Source organism: Pleurodeles waltl, chromosome 11 (assembly GCF_031143425.1).
Source record: "Pleurodeles waltl isolate 20211129_DDA chromosome 11, aPleWal1.hap1.20221129, whole genome shotgun sequence".
NCBI lineage: Eukaryota > Metazoa > Chordata > Amphibia > Caudata > Salamandridae > Pleurodeles > Pleurodeles waltl.
The window spans coordinates 1,005,172,574-1,005,197,641 of record NC_090450.1 but is presented as its reverse complement, the minus strand read 5'-3'; the positions used below and the strand labels follow the sequence as shown (position 1 = coordinate 1,005,197,641).

Genomic DNA, 25,068 nt, shown 5'->3' with positions numbered 1-25,068 from the left:
AATCCTCCGGGAATGGTATTGCTTGGGTAACCATTTAGAAGGTAAGGAATCTGTAACTAGATGTCTCTATCAGATTAACAAGTTAGTTACTTTCAGTGACTCCTCATCTGGTAGATTCATATTCTAGTTGCAGATTCTGTTCTGTCCCACCCATCCTTTCCGCTTTGCTAACTGATTTCTGGGGACAGGGTCTTCCCTTTCAGGGCCCTGGTTCTGATGCACAAGTGGTCAGTGTTCTTTATGGCTCCACAGTTCTGGTGTGGAAAATCGTGAAAACTAAGTGACGTCAGCATGCCTGAGTGGCACTTATATAGGTCCCGCAATGCCATATCAGGCACACATGAAGTCAACGGACGCGGAACCAAATGACACCACCTGACGGCACGCAGGGTTATTGCTCGAGAAAAGTCTCTGGATCCCAACTGATGCCTGGGGGAAGTTTAAAAGGTAAGGAATCTGCAAATAGAATGTCTCTACTACATAAGACGTTACCGATGATGAGTAACTTGTTCATTCATCATTGGAATCAGTGAGGATTTATTAATACAAGATGTTTGATACCAAACATCCCTAGTTTCAGTGAAGCCATTATGTAGCTGGGGAACGTGTAGTGACCAGTGTCCAGCATATGTATTAAAAATGTCTTCTCTGTTTACTTACTATGTCTAAGAATTGTCAAAGTTAGCAGGGTCATGTCTGCTCTTATATGACCAGTTATGTGATATGATACACCCTGCCTTAGGGTTATAAGGCCTACTATAGGGGTGACTTGCATGTATTGGATGCAGTGTTTGGGGACATGGCACACGGGGTGTGTGCCGTGTTGTGTTTTCAATTTTGTGAGGACCTTGTCATTCAGCCTGCAATGGCAGTCTGCTTGTGTTTGGTGCTGGGTCCCTTATAGTGGTACAAGTTGTACTGCAGCTGTTAGGGCCCCTTTTCAGTACCCATCCCCTAGGTACCAGGGGAACATTTACTATGAACTTATGGAGGTGCTAGAGGGCGTGGCCACTTGGGGATCCAGTCACCAGTGGCTTGTTTTGGGGGAAGGAACACTGGCACTTGGTACTTGGTTAGCAGGAACCCAGTGCACTTCAGTCAAAGTTGCATCAACAACCTGGCAAAAAGTGGGCGGGACCTTCAACCAGAACTCCGCTTCTTACAGGTGCTTACAGTAGTCTCCCAAGAATGATCTAGTTCTGCAAATAGTACCCTCTCCAGCTCAACACCGAATGTTGAGTACTTTGTCTTCTTTGTGGTGGGAAATGTCATGCTCCACTATTATTTTATATTCTGAAAAAGAATGAAAATGTATGTATCTATATTCATTAATTTAAAGTTGAAAATTTCTGTTCAAATCACAGACTAGATTTTCCTTGACCATACCTATATCTGTCTTTTGTCGAAGCAGATGGTTTTCCCGTTGTGTTTTGCAAGATCGTGGACAAGAGATTGTTGACGGATTAAAAGTTTGCTTGCAAGGTAAGCACTTGAACACGTTTTTCAGATTTTGTTTCTTTAAAACCAGCTGTGTGTTTGCTAATAGGTTGACCGTAATGCACCACATTTGTTAATGAAATTTATAATATCTGCTAGAGACTTCTAGCTGCAGATTCCTTACCTTTGAATTTCCCAGGCTGGAGACTAGACCTGGAAGATTTTTGCATGAGGAGTACACCCCTGCTTGCAGTCCAGTGGGTTTGTTCAGTTCTGCAGCATCGTTAGCGCCGGATGCAACTTCACAGTTGTAGTAAAGTACCCTATTTTTGGCATGGTTATCCCCATTTTTTTTCCTGCTGTCATTATGCTTTGACTGTTTTCACTGGGATCCTGCTAACAAGCTGTAGGAAGCTGGCCTGGCTTATAGTGGGTACCTGATGGTACTTAAACCTTGTGCCAGGTCCAGTTATCCCTTATTAGTAGATTAGTAGTGTTATAGCAGCTTAGGCTGATAGAGGTAGCTATAGCATAGCAGCTTAGGTTCAACTAGGAGATTTGCAAAGCTCCTACTGTACCACTTATATCATATAGTACTATATCATAAGAATCACAATACTCAGGGTTACTAAAATAAAGATACTTTATTTTTGTGACAATGTGCCAAAAATATCTGAGGATGTACTCCCTTAGGAGGTAAGTAAAATACACAAAATATACACACAAACCAAAATCAGGTAAGTAAACTGTTAGAAAAGCAGTGCAAACACTAGAATACAATAGGGTGCAATAGGCCTAGGGGCAACACAAACCATATACTAGGAAAGTAGAATGTGAACCACGAATGGAGCCCAGGCCTAGTGTAGTGTGTAGAGGGTCACTGGGAGTGTAAGAAAACACTAAGTGTGTCCAAGATACCCCACCCCAAGACCCTGAAAAGTAGGAGTAAAGTTAGCCTACTAACCCCAGAAAGACAGTAAAGTTGAGATACGGGATTCTGCAAATGACTGCAAAGCACTGAAGACGGATTCCTGGACCTGAGGACCTGCAAAGGAAGGGGACCAAGTCCAAGAGTCACGAAAGTGTCCGGGGGTGGGGGGGGGGGCCGGGGGGATGGCAGGTGCCCACTAAACCCCGGATAAAGGTGCAAAATGGCTTCCTAAGGGTGGAAGAAGTGAAAGATTCTGCAACAACTGAAGATGCCAGGAACTTCTCCTTTGCACAGAAGATGTCCCACAGCGTGCTGGAGGATGCAGAGTTGTTTCTATGCAGAAAGACTGCATCAAGCCTTGCTAGCTGCAAAGGTCGCAGTTGAAGAAAATGGGTGCTGCCCGGCCCCAGGAAGGACCAGGAGGTCGTGTTATAAAGGTAGCCTCTTTCTAGCCTTGTTACCCCCACTTTTGGCCTGTTTGTGAGTATATGTCAGGGTGTTTTTACTGTCTCACTGAGATCCTGTTAGCCAGGACCCCAGTGCTCATAGTTTGTGGCCTATGTGTTCCTTGTGTGGTGCCTAATTCTGTCACTGAGGCTCTGCTAACCAGAACCTCAGTGCTTATGCTCTCTCTGCTTTTAAAATTGTCACTGCAGGCTAGTGACTATTTTCACCAATTCTGATTGGCACACTGGAACACCCTTATAATTCCCTAGTGTATGATACCTAGGGTATTGGGGTTCCAGGAGATCCCTATGGGCTGCAGCATTTCTTTTGCCACCCATAGGGAGCTCAGACAATTCTTACACAGGCCTGCCCTTGCAGCCTGAGTGAAATAACGTCCACGTTATTTTACAGCCATTTTACACTGCACTTAAGTAACTTATAAGTCACCTATATGTCTAACCCTCACTTAGTGAAGGTTAGGTGCAAAGTTACTTAGTGTGAGGGCACCCTGGCACTAGCCAAGTTGCCCTCACATTGTTTAGGACAAAGTCCCAGGACTTTGTGAGTGCAGGGACACCATTACACTTGTGAACTACATATAGGTCAATACCCATGTGTAGCTTCTCAATGGTAACTCCGATCATGGCCATGTTACATGTCTAGGATCATAGAATTGTCACCCCAATACCATTCTGGTATTGGGGTGCCGATTCCATGAATACCCGGGGCTCCGGCATTGTCCCCGGGTACTGCCAAACTAACTGTCTGGGGTTTCCTTTGCAGCTACTGCTGCTGCCAAACCTCAGACCGGTTTCTACCCCCTGGGATCTGGGCAGCCCAGTCCAAGGATGGCAAAACAAAGGATTTCCTCTGAGAGGGTGTTACACCCTCTCCCTTTGGAAATAGGTGTTAAGGGCCTGAGAGGAGTAGCTTCTCCTGGCCTCTGGAAATGCTTTGAAGGGCACAGATGGTGCCCTCCTTGCATAAACCAGTCTACACCGGTTCAGGGATTCCCCCCCCCAGCCCTGCCCTGGCGCGAAACTGGATAAAGGAAAGGGGAGTGACTACTCCCTTGACCAGCACCTCCCCAGGGGAGGTGCCCCCAGAGCTCCTCCAGTGTGTCCCAGACCTCTGCCATCTTGAATGCAGAGGTGTGAGGGCACAATGGAGGCCTCTGAGTGGCCAGTGCCAGCAGGTGACGTCGGAGACCCCTCCTGATAGGTGCTTACCTCTCTCTGTAGCCAATCCTCCTCTGAGGGCTATTTAGGGTCTCTCCTGTGGGTTTCTCTTCAGATAAGGAATGCAAGAGCTCACCATAGTTTCTCTGCACTTCTCTTCGACTTCTGCCAAGGATCGACCGCTGACTGCTCCAGGACGCCTGCAAAACCACAACAAAGTAGCAAGAAGACTACCAGCAACATTGTAGCGCCTGATCCTGCCGGTTTCCTGGTGGTGCTTTCTCGGAGGGCTGTCTGCCTTCACCCTGCACTGGAAGCCAAGATGAAATCTCCCGTGGGTCGACGGAATCTTCCTCCTGCCAACGCAGACACCAAATTTCTGCATCACCGGTCATCTGGGTCCCCTCTCATCTTGACAAGCATGGTCCCTGGAACACAGGTGCTGGATCCAAGTGTCCCCAACAGTCCAGTGGCCCTCCTGTCCAAATTTGGTGGAGGTAAGTCCTTGGCTCCCCACACCAGACAGTAATCCTGTGCACTGTGTGAACTGCAGCTGCTCGGGCTGCCCAAACCCCAGGAGGGCAGAAGCCTGTCTTTGGACAATTTTAAAAGCAGAGAGAGCATAAACACTGAGGTTCTGGTTAGCAGAGCCTCAGTGACAGAGTCAGGCACCACACAAGGAACACATAGGCTACAAACTATGAGCACTGGGGTCCTGGCTAGCGGGATCCCAGTGAGACAGTAAAAATAAACTGACCCACAAGTAAAAATGGGGGTAACATGCCAGGCAAGATGGTACTTTCCTACACAAGCACCCTCTAGTGACTGTGCTCTGTCCCTCTAAATTTGATTGCCTAGGATGTGCACACCCCACAATTGGCATACTGGTGCCCCTATATATGTCCCTAGTATATCTTACTTGGGTATCCAGGGCATTGGGGCACTAGGTGTTCCCCATGGGCTGGAGCATGTTCTGTGCCACCCATGGGAGCCCATCCAAAATGTGTCTGCAGTCCTGCCATTACAGCATGCATGAAAAGGTGCATGCACCGTTTCACTACAGGTCACTGCAAGTCTCCCCTATTGTAGGCTCTCCTAGCCCAGGGGGCAGGCTGCAGGTACCTGTGTGTGTGAGCAAAGGTGCCCCTACGAACTCCCGCTCCATTGCACTGGACTTTGTAAGTGCAGTAAAGCCATTTTACCTGTCTACTGACGCAAATCTGGACAAAGAAAGGGGGAATGACTACTCCCCTGTCAATTACCACCCCAGGAGTGGTGCCTAGAGCTCCTCTAGGTAGCCCCTTGGTTCGGCCTTCTTGAATCCAAGATGTGCAGAGGCCCCTTCGAGCGTCTGAGAGGCCAGGTCAGGCAGGTGACGTCACAGCCCCTGCCTGACAGTCACTTTCCAGGTGACCAAACCCCTTTTAAGGCGGTCTTCTTTTCTTCGTTTTCTTTCTGATTTCTTGGTCGAGGGAGCCCACTAAATGCTACTTTTAGTGGGTGTTTTAGAGGGAACCTGGTAGAGTCCAGTGGGACAATAACTCTTGGGTGGCTTCACCCACCACAGTGACCACTTCCTGTGAGAAGGATGACTACCCTAAACCTCATTGGCTATTTTCCTGCCATCCAACATGGAGGAAAATGAAATGGAAGGTCCACTGTATCTGCAATCCCCTAGGGGGTGGCACATGCTCAGGGTGACTCCCCCCTCCTTAGTGTGGTTTCCCACCTTTGCTTCCACCAAAGGTGGTGGTTGGCAAAGGAGGAAGCCATCTACCAGCAGGCCTGAGGGCTCACGTTTCAAGTGTAGTAGCCCTTTGAAGCTCACCGCCAGGGGATTGCACATTCCTGAGTGAGGGGGTGTTAGCTCCTCCACCCAGGAAGGGCATTGTCTTACAAACCAGAGAGACAGGGCTCTCCCCCAAGCTTTGTATTTTGGCTGTCGGGCAGGTGACATGCTGGATGGAACCAGTCAGCAACCATGCTGGTTAGGTTAGCTTTTGCAGGTGGCACCTCTGTGACCCCTGGGTACATTTAGGGATAAATCCAATACTGGTACCAGCTTGGATTTTTCATTCTGATTTGTTTGATACCAAACAACCCAGGATGCAGAGTGGCCACCAAGTAGCTGGGGAACTCATGTTTGACCGATGTCCAGTAAGTGTACATAAAATGACTGCTCTGTTCCCTCACTAAATCCCAGAATTGGCAAGGACACAGTGGGGGCATATTGCTCATGCAACTATGCCCTCCCGTACAGTATGGTGCACCCTGAGGGGTGGCTTACCCATATTGTATGCAGTGTGTAGATAGCAGGGCACACAGGCCGTGTGCCATGTTGAGTTTGCTTTTTATGTTTGTGTCCGTGCACTCGGTCTTCAATAACAGTTCTGGAATGTATGGCCCTAGAGGGTGGCACAATCAGAGCTGCTGCCCTTAAGGGGCCTACCTTTAGTACCCTATGCCCTTAGTACCAAAGTACCCTTTACTAGGAACTTGTAGTGGTAGCTGAAGGGATTTCCCAATTGTGCCGGGTCATCTCAACAGTTTTAGGGATAGAGCTCTGGCCCCGAGAACCTGATTAGTAGGGGCAATGGGCACTACAATTTTTATGCTACATCAGGCAAAAGGTGGGGGGCTAACTATGTCAGAAAGAGGCGTCTCCTTAGAGGATCCTGCTCTACATAGTTGGTGGTTCTGTGGCTCTCCAGGGGTCTGACCTGTCTTCCTTGCAACTGGGAAGTCTGTGGTCCCTCGTTAGAGCTCCTGTGATAGAGCCCCTGTGCACCGCGTCTGTCAGTCTGAAGACCTAGCTCCAAGAAGGCCCTGTTTCCAGCATTCCACAGCTCCAAGAACAACATCCTCCCTGCAAGCTCTGCTACACGGGCATCCATCGTCTTTGTGCTTCTGAGGCCTCCCTGCGACTGCTGCCAGAGGTACATCCTCAGGTCTCCAACGATTCCTGTTGGGTCTCCTGTTTGCTGAGGGCTGTCCCTGATTTGCCTATAAAGGTTGAGCCCCTTGGACCTTGCTGGTCCCCAATCCTGCAATAATTTGCAACTCTTCTGCACTGCATTTGCCAAGGCTTGTTTGTGTACTGCTGACCACTGATCCCTCTGCAGTTCGACGACTGGCATGGGACAGCTTGTGGACGGCTCCTGGGAGCCTCCTGCATCGCCTGGACACCAGAGCTGCCCCTCCACGACAACCGTTCATCAGAAAAACATCTTCAAGAAGGGTGGGTATTGCCCTCCTACACCCCATGGGCATCCCCGAGTTGTCTGGACTTTGTCCCCTCTTTCCCTAGTTCCTCTTCGTCCAGAAGCCACTCCTGGGTTCACCTGGCTTTGTCCACTGGTCACAACAGCAGCTGAACAACCGTGGTCTTTATTGACTTCAACAGACAGTTCCGACACGACTTCACCCTTATGCATCTGGGCTTCCTGTTGTACGTACTCCACTTCCCTGGGTACCCACGGGTGGGAGCACTCTCGAACCTTCCTTGTCCCAACAGGCTTTCCTTCGGAGAGGGGTTCTCAAACATGAAATCTCTTAAGAGTGACTTTCCCATGTTATCCTATGGACACTTGACCCATGCACCTGACGAATCCTAGCTACCTGCCTTTGGTGTTTTAGTACTTCCCCAGTCATGAAGATCCTTGGGTGTCAGTCTTTGTTAGTTGTGCAATTTGCTTACTTTTTTTATTTTATATATACACCCCCACCACCCTCCAATAGGGGCCCATATTATTTTATGCTTTTACTTACCTGTTTCTAAGTATATTGCTGTGTGTATATATAGCCAGTTAAGCGATATACCAAAGTTAGTTTTGTCCATGTGTTTTGGTTTGTTCTTTTGTGAATATTACTGACTGACTTGTGTGGTATGTGCAATTGCTTGACACCCTCTGTAACACCTTAACTGCTCTCCACAGCTACCCCATAAGAGCTTTAGTTATCTGGAACCACTGTCACTATCACAAAGGGCTGCCTGGATTCGGTGCAGGGTGCCTCACCTATAGGTTTATACCATACACTGAGCCAACCTAAAGAGAGCATCTGGCTCTCTGGGAGATGTCCAGGCCAACCTCATGGAAATGCCCTTCGATGGGACTCATTGTAGGAGTCTGGCCTGGTTTGTAGTGGGTACTTTAGGTACTTACATCATGTCCAGTTATCCCTTAATAGTGAAATGTAGTAGTGTTCTAGTAGCTTAGGCTGATAGAGGTAGCTATAGCAGAGCAGTTTAGGCTGAACTAGGAGACATACAAAGTTCCTCCAATACCACTTATAGTTACACAGTACTCATACACTAGTAAAGACAATACTCCGTGTTAGCAAAAATACAGGTAGTTTATTTGGGTGACACAGTACCAAAAATATCTTAGAGGCAATACTCCTTCTGGAGGTAAGTATTATGCACAATATATATATACACTAGACACCAGAATAAGGTAAGTAATTAGACATAGGACAGTACAAACAATAGGAAATGCTATAGAATGCAATGTAGGAATATAGGTCTAGGGGCAACACCAACCATATACTAAAAGTGGAATGCGAATCATGAATCGCCTCCCCTCCCCCACCACTTAGATAAGTGTAGTGTGTGCAGATACAGTAAAGGTAAGTAAATTACCCCACCCTAGAGCCCAGAAAAGCAGGAGTAAAGTACTGCAAGTTTCTTTAGAACACACTACACCTCGTGATTGGAATTATTGCAAGAACCAACCAAGTCTGCAAACAACAAATGGTGGATTCCTGGACCTGAAGACCTGCAAAGGAAGGAGATCAAGTCCAGAACTCAAAAGAAGTTCCTGGAAGGACAGGACCCTCTGCCAACCCAGAAGAGGGTGCAAAAGAAGAGTCCCCAGTTGGACAAACACTGCAGAACTGCACCCCAGTAAGATGTCAGCGGGTTCCTGCGTGATGCAACAGTTCTCCCATGTCGTCAAGTTGGATGCAGGAGAGTTTTGGTGCTGGATTCATCCAACAAGCCTGGTTCTGGCAAAGTCGCAATTGTGCCAACTAGGTGCTATTTCGACCCAGGAGGGACCTGGGGGCCTCAACTCTGTGTGGAAGAAAGAGGGGTCTCTCAGCACTTCAGAGAGCCCTCAGAGCACCAGATAGCATCCATGGGAGTCCCAGGACATGGGGACAAAGGAGGTGCAAAATGCAGTTGGTGCAGCACTACAAAGGAAGGTCCCACGCCGCCAGAGAACAACTCAGCGAGTTCAGCATCGCAGGATAGAGTGCTGGGGACCTGGGCCAGACAGTGCACGAATGAATTTTGGAAATAGTGCACAGAGGCCTCAGGAGGTGAAGACGACGTGGTGCACAAGGGTACTGTCCTTCTGGGGGAAGGCAAGGTCTTACCTCCTCCAAATTGCGACAGCAGGACCTCTGGTCAGTCTGTGTCGATGGGTTCACCCTCTGTGTTCCAAGGAGGACGCTCTCGTCACCAGGAGAGGAGTCCAAGAAAACCGGTCTCAGCTTAGAAGGTGCCTGCTTCAGTAGGTGAGTGACTCCGTCACCCCACAGGAGATTTCTTTGGTCCTTCTGGTGCAGGGTGAAGACATGGAGTCCTCAGAGCGTGCGCACCGTGGAAACTGTTGTTGTTGCTGGCTGGAGCTGAAGTTGCAGAGGAAAAGTATCCCTTGTGGATACTTTGTTGCTGTTACAGCAGTTCCTGGAGCAGGCTGCAGTTGATTCGAGGTCAGAGGATGAAGTAGTAGTTGCAGAGGATTCCTGCTGGAAACTTGCAAGTAGAATCTGAAGAGAACCCACAGGAGAGACCCTAAATCAGATAAGGACCTATCAGGAGAGGTCTCTGACATCACCTGTTGACACTGGCCTTTCAGACCCCTCCAGTGTGCCGACACACCTTGCACAGCAAGATGACTGAAGTCTGGGACACACTGGAGGAGCTCTGGGCACCACCCCTAGGGTGGTGATGGACAGCGGAGTGGTCACTCCCCTTTCCCTTGTCCAGTTTCGCGCCAGAGCAGGGACTAGCGGTCCCTGAGCTGGTGTTGACTGGCTTATGCAAGGAGGGCACCATCTGTGCCCTTCAAAGCATTTCCAGAGGCTGGGGGAGGCTACACCTCCCCAGCCTGTAAAACCTATTTCCAAAGGGAGTGGGTTTAACACCCTGTCCTAAGAGAAAATGCTTTGTTCTGCCTTCCTGGGACTGAGGTGCCCAGACCACAGGAGGGCAGAACCCTGTCTGTGAGGTGGCTGTAGCTGCAGTGCAAGCCTCAGAAAGCTGTTTTGGCAGTGCTGGGGGTCCATGGTGGAGCCCCCATGATGCATGGAATTGGCTCCCCAATACCAGATTTGGAATTGGGGGGACAATTCCATTATCTTAGGCATGTTACATGGCCATATTCGGAGTTACCATTTTGAAGCTACATATAGGTATTGAACAAAATGTATTGCACGTGTGTAATGGCGTCCCCACACTCACAAAGTCCGGAGAAATGGCCCTGAACTATGTGGGTACACTTTTGCTAGTGCAAGGTTGTAGGAAGGTAGCCTCTTTCTAGCCTTGTGTCCTCCCCCCCCCCCCCCCCCCCCCCCTTCCTCTCCCCTCCCACTTTTGGCCTGTTTGTGAGTATATGCCAGGGTGTTTTACTGTCTTACTGGGATCGTGCCAGCCAGAATGTAGGAGGCTGGCCTGGCTTATAGTGGGTACCTTATGGTACTTACACCTTGTGCCAGGTTCTGTTATCCCTTATTAGTAGATTAGAGGTGTTCTAGCAGCTTAGGCTGATAGAGGTAGGTATAGCAGAGCAGCTTAGGCTGAACTAGGAGACATGCAAAGCTCCTACTATACCACTTATCTCACTTAGTACTATATCTTAAGAAAACACAATACTCAGAGTTAATAAACATAAAGGTACTTTATTTTAGTGACAATATGCCAAAAGTATCTCAGGTGATATACTCCCTTAGGAGGTAAGTAATATACACAAAATATACGTACACAAACCCAAATCAGGTAAGTAACAGTTAGAAAAGTAGTGCAAACACTGTAGAACACAATAGAATGCAATAGGGTGAAATAGGCCTAGGGGCAACACAAACCATAAACTCCAAAAGTGGAATGTGAACCACGAATCCAAGTCCAAGAGTCACACAAGTGTCTTGGGGGGGGGGGGGGGGGGGGGGGCAGGAGCCCACTAAACCCCAGATGAAGGTGCAAAAGGGCTGCCTCCGGTTGGAAGAAGCCGAAGATTCTGCAACAGCGGAGGGTGCCAGGAACTTCTCCTTTGGTCAGAAGATGTCCCACGCCGTGCTGGAGGATGTTTCCATGCTGAAAGACCGCAAACAAGCCTTGCTAGCTGCAAGAGTCGCGGTTGAGGATTTTGGGTGCTGCCAGGGCCCAGGAAGGACCAGGAGGTCGCCCCTTGGAGGAGGAGACATGGGGGGCGCTCAGCAACATAGAGGGCCCGTGCAGAAGCAGGCAGCACCTAGAAGAAGCACCTGAACAGGCACTTAGAAGATCTGAGGATGACGGTCGACTCAGAGCAACAAAGGAGGGTCCAACAACATCGGAGTCCAACTCAGCGAGTTGGGCAATGCAGGACGGAGTGCTGGGGACCTGGGCTAGGCTGTGCACCAAGGAAGTCTTGCAAAGTGCACAGAAGCCCGAGCAGCTGCAGTTCACAGGATTACTGTCTGGCGTGGAGAGGCAAGGACTTATCTCCACCAAAATTTGGACAAAAGGGCCACTGGACTGTCGAAGACACTTGGACACAGCTCCTGTGTTCCAGGGACCACGCTCGTCAGATGAGAGGGGGCCCAGAGGACCGGTGATGGAGAACTTTGGTGCCTGCGTTAGCAGGGGGAAGATTCCGTCGACCCACGTGAGATTTCTTCTTGGCTTCCAGTGCAGGGTGAAGGCAGACCTCCCTCAGAGCATGTACCCCCAGGAAACAGTCGAGAGAGCCGGCAGGATGAGGCGCTACAATGTTGCTGGTAGTCTTCTTGCTACTTTGTTTCGGTTATGCAGGCGTCCTGGAGCAGTCAGCGGTCGATCCTTGGCAGAAGTCGAAGAGAGAAGTGCAGAGGAACTCTGGTGAGCTCTTGCATTCGTTATCTTGTGAGATACCCACAGGAGACCCTAAATAGCCCTGAGAGGAGGATTGGCTACAGAGAAAGGTGAGCACCTATCAGGAGGGGTCTCTGACATCACCTGCTGGCACTGGCCACTCAGAGCTGCCCATTCTACCCTCACACCTCTGCATCCAGGATGGCAGAGGTCTGGGACACACTGGAGGAGCTCTGGGCACCTCCCCTGGGAGGTGCTGGTCAGGGGAGTGGTCACTCCCCTTTCCTTTGTCCAGTTTCGCACCAGAGCAGGGCTGGGGGGAATCCCTGAACCAGTGTAGACTGGCTTATGCAAGGAGTGCACCATTTGGGCCCTTCAAAGCATTTCGAGAGGCTACTCCTCCCAGGCCCTTCACACCTATTTTCAAAGGGAGAGGGTGTAACACCCTCTCTCAGAGGAAATCCTTTGTTCTGCCTTCCTGGGACTGGGCTGCCCAGGCCCCAGGGGGGTAGAAACCTGTCTGAGGGTTGGCAGCAGCGGTAGCTGCAGTGGAGACCCCGGAAAGTTAGTTTGGCAGTACCTGGGCTCTATGCTGGAGACCCGAGGATGCATGAAATTGTCCCCCCAATACCAGAATGGTATAGAATGGTATTGGGGTGACAATTCCATGATCCTAGACATGTTACATGGCCATGTTCGGAGTTGCCATTGTGACGCTACATATAGGTGTTAACCTATATGTAGTGCACGTGTGTAATGGTGTCCCCGCACTCACAAAGTCCGGGGAATTTGCCCTGAACAATGTGGGAGCACCTTGGCTAGTGCCAGGGTGCTCACACACTAAGTAACTTTGCACCTAACCTTCACCAAGTGAGGGTTAGACATATAAGTGACTTGTAAGTTACTTAAGTGCAGTGTAAAATGGCTGTGAAATAACGTGGACGTTATTTCACTCAGACTGCAGTGGCAGTCCTGTGTAAGAATTGTCTGAGCTCCCTATGGGTGGCAGAAGAAATGCTGCAGCCCATAGGTATTTCCTGGAACCCCAATACCCTGGGTACCTAGAAAGGGAATTGTAAGGGTGTTCCAGTATGCCAATGAGAATTGGTAAAAATGGTCACTAGCCTGCAGTGACAATTTTAAAAGCAGAGAGAGCATAAACACTGAGGTTCTGGTTAGCAGAGCCTCAGTGATACAGTTAGGCACCACACAGGGAACATATACAGGGCATACTTTATGAGCACTGGGGTCCTGACTAGCAGAATCCCAGTGACACATAGGCAAAAACAAACATACATAGAGTAAAAATGGGGGTAACATGCCAGGCAAGATGGTACTTTCCTACACAGGACCCCAGTGCTCATAGTGGAAACCTGTAGGAAAATGGCTTCCTGATGCAGTTACCCCCCACTTTTTGCCTGATATTGATGCTGACTTGACTGAGAGGTGTGCTGGGACCCTGCTAACAAGGCCCCAGCACAGTGTTCTTTCACTAAAAATGTACCATTGTTTCCACAATTGGCACACCCCTGGCACACAGATAAGTCCCTTGTAAAAGGTACCAGTGGTACCAAGGGCCCTGTGATCAGGGAATGTCTCTAAGGGCTGCAGCATGTGTTTGTGCCACCCTTAGGGACCCCTCACCTAACACATGCGCACTGCCATTGCAGATTGTGTGTGTTGGTGGGGAGAAAAAGGCAAAGTCGACATGGCATCCCCCTCAGGATGCCATGCATACAAAATACTGCCTGTGGCATAGGTAAGTCACCCCTCTAGCAGGCCTTACAGCCCTAAGGCAGGGTGCACTATACCACAGGTGAGGGCATAGCTGCATGAGCAATATGCCCCTACAGTGTTTTAGTCTATTCTTAGACATTGTAAGTACAGTTGTGGCCATATTAAGTATATGGTCTGAGAGTTTGTCAAAAACGAACTCCACAGCGCCATAATGGCTACACTGAATACTGGGAAGTTTGGTGTCAAACTTCTCCGAATAATAAACCCACACTGATGCCAGTGTTGGATGTATTAAACAATGCACACAGAGGGCATCTTCGAGATGCCCCCTGTATTTGACCCAATCCTTCAATGCAGGACTGACTGGTCTGTGCCAACCTGCTGCTGAGAGACACGTTTTTGACCCCCTGGGGTGAGGGCCTTTGTGCCTTCTGAGGCCAGAAACAAAGCCTGCTCTGGGTGGAGGTGCTTCACACCTCCACCCCACAGGAACTGTCACACCTAGCAGTGAAACTCAAAGGCTCAGGCTTCGTGTTACAATGCCCCAAGGCACTCCAGCTAGTGGAGGTGCCCGCCCCCTGGACGCAGCCCCCACTTTTGGCGGCAAGTCCAGGGGAGATAATGAGAAAAACAAGGATTCGTCACCCGCCAGTCAGGACAGCCCATAAGGTGTCCTGAGCTGAGGTGACCCCTGCCTTTAGAAATCCTCCATCTTAGTTTTGGAGGATTCCCCCAATAGGATTAGGGATGTGCCCCCCCCTCCCCACAGGGAGGAGGCACAAAGAGGCTACTGCCCTCCCACACCTAAACACACCCCTAAATTTAGTATTTAGGGGCACCCCAGAACCCAGGAAATCGGATTCCTGCAACCTGAAGAAATAAGGACTGCTGACCTACAAGCCTGCAGAGAAGGAGTAAGACCACAGCTGCTTTGGCCCCAGCCTTACCGGCCTGTCTCCAACTTCGAAAACCTGCAACCAGCGACGCATCCGACAGGGATCAGCGACCTCTGAACCCTCAGAGGACTGCCCTGGACTAAAGGACCAAGAAACTCCCATGAGCAGCGGCCCTGCTCAAAACCAGCTACTTCTTTGCAACAAAGAAGCAACTTTCAAAGACTGCACATTTCCCGCCGGAAGCTTGAGACTTCACATTCTGCACCCGACGCCCCTGGCTCAAGATCCAGAGAACACTGCAGAGAGGACTCCACGGCGACTGAAAGGCCGTGAGTGGCCAGAGACGACCCCCCTGAACCCCCACAGTGACGCCTGCTGAGAGAATCCAGAGGCTCCCCCTGACCGCGACTGCCTGTAACAAGGGACCCGACGCCTGGAACCAACACTGCACCCGCAGCCCCCAGGACATGAAGGAACAGAACCTCAGCGCAGGAGTGATCCAGGCAACCCTCTGCCTAGCCCAGGGAGTGGCTGTCCTGAGAAGCCCCCTCCCTCCCCCCCTGTGCCTGCCTGCACTGCTAGAGTGACCCACGGGTCCCTCCAATGTTTCCGATCTGAAACCCGACTCCTGCCTTGCACACTGCACCCGGCTGCCCCTGTGCCGCTGAGGGTGCGTTTTGTGTGCCAACTTGTTGTGCCCCCTTACAAAACACCCCTGGTCACCTCCCCCCCCCCCACCACCCCACCCCAGGGATGCAGGTACTTACCTGCTGGCAGACAGGAACCGGAGCACCCCTGTTCTTCATAGGCACCTATGTGTTTTGGGCACCTCTTTGACCTGACCGGTCCTGAGCTGCTGGTGTGGTAACTTTGGGGTTGCCTTGAACACCCAACAGTGGGCTGCCTATACCCCAGGGCTGAGAATTGTAAGTGTTTTTCTTACCTCCTAATCTAACCTTTACTTACCTCCCCCAGGAACTGTTGATTTTTGCACTGTCTCCACTTTGAAAATAGTTTATTGCAATTTTTACAAATACTGTATATGATATTGCTTTTATTCAAAGTTCCTAAAGTATCTAAGGGATGTACCTTGCATTTAAAGTGTTTTACTGCAAATCTTGAACCTGTGGTTCTTAAAATAAACTAAGAAAATATATTTTTCTGTATAAAGCCTGGAGTAAGTCTTTGAGTGTGTGTCCCTCATTTATTGCCTGTGTGTGTATAACAAATGCTTAACACTACCCTCTGATAAGCCTACTGCTCGACCACAGTACCACAAAAGATAGCATTAGAGTTATCTAATTTTGCCACTGTCTTACCTCTAAGGGGAACCCTTGTACTCTGGGCACACTATTGCTTACTTTGAAATAGTACATACAGAGCCAACTTCCTACAAAACCCTGTTTGTCAGTGTGTTTTATATGTCTCACTGGGACCCTGCAAGCCAGGACCTGTTTGGCCTGACAGCCTTAGGGTGGTCACCCGTAACTTTTTGCCTACCTCCCTCCCACTTTTTCGACACTGTTTTTGCTGGTTTTTAGACTCTGCACACTTTACCACTGTTAACTAGTGCTAAAGTGCATTTGCTCTCTCCCTTTAAACATGGTAACATTGGATCATACCCAATTGGACTATTTAATTTACTTATACGTCCCTAGTAAAAGGCACTATATGTGCCCAGGGCTTGTAGATTTAATGCTACGAGTGGGCCTGCAGCACTGATTGTGCCACCCACATAAGTAGCCCCTTAACCTTGTCTCAGGCCTGCCATTGCCAGGCCTGTGTGTGCAGTTTCACTGCCAATTCGACTTGGCATTTAAAAGTACTTGCCAAGCCTAAAACTCACCTTTTTCTACATATGTCACCCCTAAGTTGTGCCCTAGGTAACCCCTAGGGCAGGGTGCTGCGTGGGTAAAAGGCAGGACATGTACCTGTGTGGTCTACATGTCCTGGTGGTGTACAACTCCTAAATTCATTTTTACATTACTGTGAGACCTGCTCCCTTCATAGGCTAACTTGGGGCTGCCCTCCTACATTGTTGGAGTGGTAGCTGCTGATATGAAAGGAGTTGGAAGGTCATATTTAGTATGGCCAGAATGATAATACAAAATCCTGCTGACTGGTGAAGTTGGATTTAATATTACTATTTTAGAAATGCCACTTTTAGAAAGTGAGCATTTCTCTGCACTTAAATCTTTCTGTGCCTTACAATCCACGTCTGTCTGGGTTTAGCTGACAGCTCCTTGTGCATTCACTCAGACACATCCCAAATACAGGATACTCATCCTCACTTGCATACATCTGCATTTTGAATGGGTCTTCCTGGGCTGGGAGGGTGGAGGGCCTGCTCTCACACAAAGGACTGCCGCACCCCCTACTGGGACCCTGGCAGACAGGGTTGAACTGAAAGGGGACCTGGTGCACTTCTAAGCCACTCTTTGAAGTCTTCCCCCACTTCAAAAGGCACATTTGGGTATATAATCAGAGCCTCTGCCCTACCACCTCAGACACTTCCTGGAATAGAAACTTGTAACCAGAACCTGCATCCTGCCAAGAACTGCCTGGCTGCCCAAAGGACTCACCTGACTGCTTTCTGTGAAGGACTGATGCCTTGCTGTTGCCATGCTGCCTTGCTGCTCCCTGGCAGCGGTGAAGAAGTGCTCTCCAAGGGCTTGGATAGAGCTTGCCTCCTGTTCCCTGAAGTCTCAGGACCAAAAAGACTTCTCTCTTGCAATTGGACTCCTTGTGCGGTGAAAATTCGACACAGCTTGCTAAAAACGACGCACAGCCTGTCCTGCGTTGAGAAATTCACCGCGCACACAACCGGAACGACGCAGCTTGACTCCACAAGGAAAAGATCGACGCATCGCCTGCGGTGCGACTGAAACTTCGACGCGCAGCCCGACTTCCAGAGGGGAAATCGACGCGGCGCCTGCAGTGCGGGAGAAATTTCCCCACAATGCCCACCGGAAGGACGCAGAGCTTGTCACAAGCCCAGGATTCCACGCACAGACCCTGGGGCGTCTGAAAACCACGTAACCCGAAGAGGATCCACGACCAAGTGCCAGAAATCGGCGCACAGCCGTCTCTCCGTGGAAACTAAAGGACGCATTGGCCATGTGTGGCCTGAAAAATCGACGCATACCCCTTTGTTTCCACGCTTCTCCTCCTCTCGGCCCTTTTCGGAGACTTTTCACACGAATCAGGTACTTTGTACTTGAAAGAGACTTTGTTTGCTTTTAAAAGACTTAAGACACTTTATATCACTTTTTCAGTGATATCTCTACATTTACTTATTGCATCTTTGATCGTTTTGACCTGCAAATACCCAGGTAAATATTATATATTTTTCTAAACACTGTGTGGTGTATTCTTGTGGTGCTATATGGTGTTATTGTATGATTTATTGCGCAAATACTTTACACATTGCCTTCTAAGTTAAGCCTGACTGCTCAGTGGCACACTGGAACACCCTTATAATTCCCTAGTATGTGGTACCTAGGTACCCAGGGTATTGGGGTTCCAGGAGATCCCTAGGGCTGCAGCCTTTCTTTTGCCATCCATAGGGAGCTCAGACAATTCTTACACAGGACTGCCACGTCCACGTTTTTTCACAGCCATTTTACACTGACCTTCAGTAACTTATAAGTCACCTATTTCTCTTGTAGTGGATTTCCATGTATAGTCATAAGCTGTGAATATTACCCGCCTGTCTGCGGGGACCCCGGTGCACTTTTTCCAATATAACTTCTTAAGTTTCAGTGTTTGCCTTGCTTCAGAAAGTCCTGCCAGGTCACTTAACAATGTTCATATGCAGCCTAGGGGAAAGGCTACAGTGTCCAAAATTCTTTATCCAGTCTATCTTTAAAAGGGACAAATTTGAGATGTGTGCATTTAAATGCCTGAATGAATGGCAAATTTAGCAGAAAGATTCCTTCACAAACCTTTTATATATTGTGAAACACCGATTAAGTGCAGGGCAATGTAGCCCATAGGCTGCCATAGTAATGGAGAAAAAGGTGACTGTGCCTTTAAGAGCAGCCAGTTCTCCAGTATCCAATCATGCTTAGAAGGGAGGCAGTTACCACAGTTCATTTTTCCGGCTCCTGCTGACAGGACCCTGGAGCATTGAGCTCTACCTATTTAGGTTTGTTCTTCAAAAACACAAATTAAATTTTGAAAATAACTGCTACATTCGATGTCTTTTGACTTTCTCTCTACATTTTTGTCATTTTCTGACTGGACTTAAGTCTTTCACCACAAAAATGCCTTCTTTATTTGACAAATGTCCAAAATGCAGCAGAAAAAAGGCCAAAACAGACCCCCATGAGGTCTGCATTATCTGTCTGCCGTCTTCTCATGTACCTGCCTCCTGTAGCATTAGTAAGACATTTTTCAGGCGCACCCTGTGCGACAGGGAGAAGATTCGCCTTCAAGGGAAAGAGGAGAGACGACGCCAGGAAACCAGTGGGACCTTTGAGCGAGGGGAAGGTCAGTCTTCCACCAGGGCTCTTACCTCAACCTCCAGTGGTCTTGGGAGGTCTGAGAGGTGTTTTTCTACCAGAAAACGCTTTTGGTCCCAGTTAAGGAGATCGCCAACTAGGAGATCAACGTCGAGAGCAGGTACGGCGCCTATATGCTCGCCGTCGAAGTCTGGCTCGATGTCGCATAAGTGTCACCGTTCGCCATCATGACGTCGAAGACTCCTCGTCACACGACGTCGAGAAGCAGATCGGCGTCATTGGAATCGACGTTGAGACGAAAACGCAGACGGCGTGTTTCGACGTCGAGATCCCGCTCAACGTCGACGTCAGGGAGTCGATCAACGTCGAGGAGGCCATCGAAGTCAAGGAGGCTCAAAAGAAGGATTTATTTGTCATCTGAATCGCACCATTCTCCTTCTATAGTGCCTATTCCATCGTCGCCTTCTCCTCAGGCCTCTCCTCCAACAACACCATTGCAGCCGTCTGACCTGATTCTTCTGGCACCACTTCCAGTGCCTCAAAAGCCTATAAGTGTCCCAGCTCCTAGCCGGCGCTCTACATTGCGCCATCGATATAGTCATGGCCATCACTCATCAGGCCATTCAAGGTCACGACACTCTCACCGTAGATCTATCCATAGGTCAAGATCACGTGACCATCAGAGAGATTCTTCGTCCTCTACCGGAGATTAACCCCCTACTTTAACGGATACACCTCCACCTCGGTCTTCACCGGTGGATGATATCAACACATTTCATGAAGTCCTGGTCAGAGGTGCAACAAACTTAAAATTCCCATGGCTACCCCTACACCTACTACTTCAATTATATTTGAGACTCTCCAACAACGTGTAGCCGCCAGACCTTTGCTACCTCTGGTACCTGGCCTTTTAGAGGCTGCTATGGAAGTCTTCCTTACGCCGGCCACAACCAAACCTGCTCCCACCAGAGTACAGAAAAAGTATTGTCCTCCAGAGCAAGACCCTTTGTTTCTACGTGCTGACCCTCCACCTGATTCTGTGGTCATACTGGCTGCTTGCAAATCCCACGCAACATCTCCGTCTTCAACTTTGCCTCCGGACAAAGAGAGTAGGAAAGTAGATTCAACAGGCCGCAAAGTCTGTAGTTCGGACGCAACCGCCATGAAGACGGCAAGTGCAACAGTCCTTTTGGGCAGGTATGACAGGTCCTTGTGGGATTCCCTTCTCCAGTTTGCAGAGCATCTTCCGAGAGATCATACGGAGGATTTTATGGAGATAGCCCAAGAGGGTGCTATGGTCTTGAATCGGATCATCAGTGCAGTGGCGGATTCTTCATTGCTCTCCGCACATACAAGTTGCCACGGAGTGACACTACAGAGACCTTCATGGCTGAGGCTTACTTCACTGAAACCGGATGCTCAGCAGCGTATTCTGAATCTGCCATTTTCAGGTTCCACTCTTTTCGGCTCCCATGCCGATGATGAAATGGCAAGGATGAAAGCTGAGGTGGACACTTTAAAGGCAGTGGGTCTTGAGAAACCAAAGCGATAGCGAAGGCCCTTCCAACTTTTCCAGCGTCGCTATCCCACTCAGAGGTTCAAACCCCTCAATGTATCCCTGCAAGATCTCACCAACAATACCAACGATCTTATCAACCTCAGTGAAAAACACAGAGAGGGCGTTCGATCCAGCAGTCCAATCAGGGTTCTCCACAACCTTAAGCTTCAAAACTCTGAAAATCGTCTCTCTCCCCTCCCCCCCCCCCCGCCACCCACAACTCCGTTACCCACTCCGTTCGGGGGAAGCATCACCAATTGTTTGGCAGAGTGGCAAAAAATTACAACAGACGCTTAGGTCTTAAACATTGTACACAATGGATATTGTCTCAGGTTTTCCACTCCGCCCCCAAACATTCCGCCGAAATCCACCACTTCTCATCTCACCCTTCTAAAAAAGGTTTCTATCCTCGTAGAAAAGAAAACAGTGTAATCCTTTCCCCTCAACCAGCAGGGGAAGGGCATTTACTCCAAGTATTTTCTCATCCCAAAGAAGGACAAGAGAGAGTTCAGACCCATTCTAGAAATTGCCAACAAATGGGTCTGAAAGGAAAGGTTCAGGATGCTATCCTTACACCAGATATACCCTCAGATTCAACAAGTGGGCTGGCTTTGTTCGGTAGACCTTCACGATGCTTATTTTCACATCCCCATCGCGAAAAAGCATCGGAAGTTCCTGAGGTTTGTGGTGGGTCACGATCACTTCCAATACACTGTCCTACCATTGGGTCTCAAGTCAGCACCCAGAACCTTTTCCAAAAGCATGGCGGTGGTGGCAGCACATCTCCGAAGACATCGGATCTACATCTATCCATACCTGGATGACTGGCTAATCAAAGCATCCACCCGTGCAGAAGCCCAACTCCACTTCCAGTGGACCTGCGACCTCCATTGTCGGCTAGGCCTTTATGTAAATTTTCAAAAGTCAATGACCGTTCCTGTCCAGAAGTTACACTATCTAGGAGCTACCATAGACACACTACAGGCAAAAGTGTGTCCTTCGGAGGAACGACGCTTATGCATTCTCCAGAAGTGTCGGGCACTCCAAACTATGCGTCACCCAGCGCACAGTCTCTTCCCTTCTCTGCTCCATGGCCTTCTGCATCTTTCTGACGCCCAACACTCGCCTCCACATGCGACCTCTGCGACTCCAGGGGTGTCTGGAGGACCAATGGAGTCAACTGTCAGGGAACTGGGAAGATCGGATTCGTCTGTCCACCAATGCAACCAGATCTCTCACTTGGTGGTGTTCTCCAGACAATCGCCCAGTGCTTAATTTGTAAATAAAAAGGTGCTGGTGCCCAAAGCCCTCCTCTTAAACTCACGGCTGCTGCAATTAAATGTGTGAATGCTGCATACTGAGGCGGCGTAATCCTGAAGCCATCTCAGGCCTCTTCAATTCATATAAAGCCACTCCCTGCCCCCCTAGCTCACACTTGCAGCTTTCTAATTTCTCCTTTTGTGACGCTTTTTCATTTTTTCCCTTTCTCTGACTTTCCCATGTGTGTCTTTTGGTCACAGCAACTACTTGAGGTAGAAGAATAAGCCCCGGCCCTCAAAAGTAAGTGCCGGTGCTCAGCACCGGAAACAACAAGCACAAATTAAGCACTGCGATCTCCTAAAGGGGATACCTTTTCGTCCACAGTCTCCAGCACAGACTATTGTGACAGATGCCTCTCTCCTCAGATGGGGAGCTCATATGGGTCACCTACAAACACAAGGTCTCTGGTCTCCCAAGGAGTTGTCATACCACATCAATCTCCTCGGGTTACGTGTGGTGCATCTAGCTCCCAAGGCCTTTCTCCCATCATTCACCACTGACAACTTGCTTGTACAGACGGATAATACTACCACCATGTACTATCTGAACGAGCAGGGAGGCACCAGATCCAGAGTCTTGTCTCAAGAGTCCCAGACAATATGGCACTAGCTCCTAGCCAGGAAGTTGAACATATGGGCAACACACCTTCCAGGGGCTCAGAACGGACAAGCGGATGCCCTCAGCAGACTTCTCCAAGAGATCCACGAGTGGGTGCTCAACGAAGATATCTTCCGTTTGTGGGGGAACACCTTCTATCAACCTCTTCGCCACAGAGGAAAACCGAAAATGCTGTGCCTTCGCCGCCAGGTTTTACCACCCAGAATCGCTGGGGAATGCTGTGGATAGACTGGTCCAACAAATATCTGTACGCCTTTCCACCAATTCCACTGATCCCAGCAGTCCTCCTCAAACTCTCAATGACTTAAGCCACATTGATCCTCATTGCACCAGAGTGGCCAAGACAGTGTTGGTTCCCAGACCTTCTTCACCGGTCACTCCGTCCACATCTCAGGCCACCATGCAGGCCGGACCTCCTGACGAAGTTCGGAGGGCAGATAAGACACCCCAATCTCTCCTTGAATTTGGCAGCATGGCTCCTGAGTTAGTCCAGTATGGACACCTAAATCTTTTACAGGATTGTATGGAAATCCTAAAGGAGGTAAAGCTGCCATCTACCCGTACAGCATATTCCTTCAAATGGAAGAGATTCTGCATCTGGTGGTATTCCAAGGAGATGGACCCTACATCTTGCCAGAGAGATGTCATTCTTCCATACGTGTTACATTTGGCTCAGTCTGGTCTGCAACTCTCTACCATAAAGGTCAATTTGGCAGCTTTGACTGCTTACAGAAAAAGTCCTTTGCAAACCTCTTTCTTTAGAATGCCAGTCATCAAAGATTTCCTAGAAGGGTTAAAGAAGGTTTTCCCTCCGGTTAGACGTCCTTCCCCACCATGGGAACTTAATGTGGTCCTTTCAAGGCTTATGCAAAACAACATTTGAGCCCATACACAAGGCATCTCTCCAACACCTAACCTGGAAAACTGCTTTCCTTTTTGCAATCACATCAACACGAAGGGTTAGCGAGATTCAGGCCCTCTGTACCCACGAGCCTTACACAGTATTTCACTCCTCCAAGGTAGTACTTTGCACACATCCTAAATTCCTACCCAAGGTTATATCTGATATTCACGTCAACCAATCGATTTCCTTACCAGCTTTCTTTCAAAACCCATCTACTCCAGCAGAGAGCTCTCCATTCTCTAGTTGTAAAGAGGGTGTTAACATTTTACATAGTTCAGACCAATTCTCTTCTAAGATCCTCACAATTGTTTATTTATGGTCCGCTTCATACCGGTCTGGCCTCCTCCAAACAGACAATATCAAGATGGATTATCTCCTGTATTAAATTTTGCTACCAACTAGCTAACAAGACACTAGCTGGCAGACCAAAAGCGCATTCTACCAGAGGGAAGTGGGCGACAACTGCTTTAATGAAAAATGTTCCCCTAGCAGACATTTTCAGAGCTGCGACATGGAGGTCTGTTCACACCTTTGCAAAGCATTATTGTCTTGACTCCGATGCCAGGGCAGATGCTCAAGTACGACAGGCTTCTCTCAGGAACCTCTTTGCTTGAAAATGTATTTCATGAGTGTCCTGTCTACTCCTCCGTGTTTTTTGGGATGAGCTTGCTATTCTATTCACAGGTTATGACTATACATGGAAATAATCCCCTATGAGAGAAGGAATAGTTTCTTACCTGTAAATCCAGTTCTCTTGTAGGGGTATTTCCACAATAGTCATAAGCGACCCTCCCGCCTCCCCGGTGGAGTAGACAGATTACTAACTTGAGTTACTCATAATTCTCAGCTAGGACTTCCTACAAAAAGAACTGAGGTAACTGCCTCTTTCTAGGCATGATGTGATATTGGAGGACTGGCTGCTCTTAAATGCAGTCACCTTTTTCTCCATTACTATGGCAGCCTATGGGCTACATTGCCCTGCACTTCTTCATCAGTGTTTTACAATATATAAAAGGTTTGTGAAGGAATTTTTCTGCAAAATTTGCCATTTATTCAGGCATTTAAATGCAGACATCTCAAATTTGTCCCTTTTAAAGATAGACTGGATAAATAATTTTGCACACTGTAGCCTTTCCCCTAGGCTGCATATGAACGTTCTTAAGAGACTTGGCAGGCCTTTCTGAAGCAAGGCGAACATTTGACACTTAAGAAGTTATATTGGAAAAAGTGCTCTGGGGTCCCCGCAGACGGGCGGGAAATATTCACAGCTTATGACAAACCTGGAAATACCCCTACGAGAGAACTAGAGTTACAGGTAAACTATTCATTGTCTAACCCTCACTTAGTGAAGGTTAGGTACAAAGTTACTTAGTGTTGGGCACCCTGGCACTAGCCAAGGTGCTCCCACATAGTTCAGGGCAATTTCCCCGGACTTTGTGAGTGCGAGGACACCATTACACGCGTGAACTACATATAGGTCAATACCTAAATGTAGCTTCACAATGGTAACTCAGAATATGGCTGTG

The 25,068-nt window shown here is 48.8% G+C and overlaps 1 protein-coding gene across 2 annotated transcripts in view; it reads left to right on the top strand.

Moving 5' to 3' along the window:
* The window catches only part of PIWIL1 (piwi like RNA-mediated gene silencing 1), a 1,338,982-nt gene that overhangs the window by 1,121,894 nt on the left and 192,020 nt on the right, over nt 1–25,068 (top strand). For both annotated transcript variants that reach the window (XM_069215364.1, XM_069215365.1), the window contains exon 17: nt 1,412–1,482. In XM_069215364.1, the coding sequence (XP_069071465.1) occupies nt 1,412–1,482 (71 nt within the window). The remainder of the gene's footprint in view (nt 1–1,411; nt 1,483–25,068) is intronic.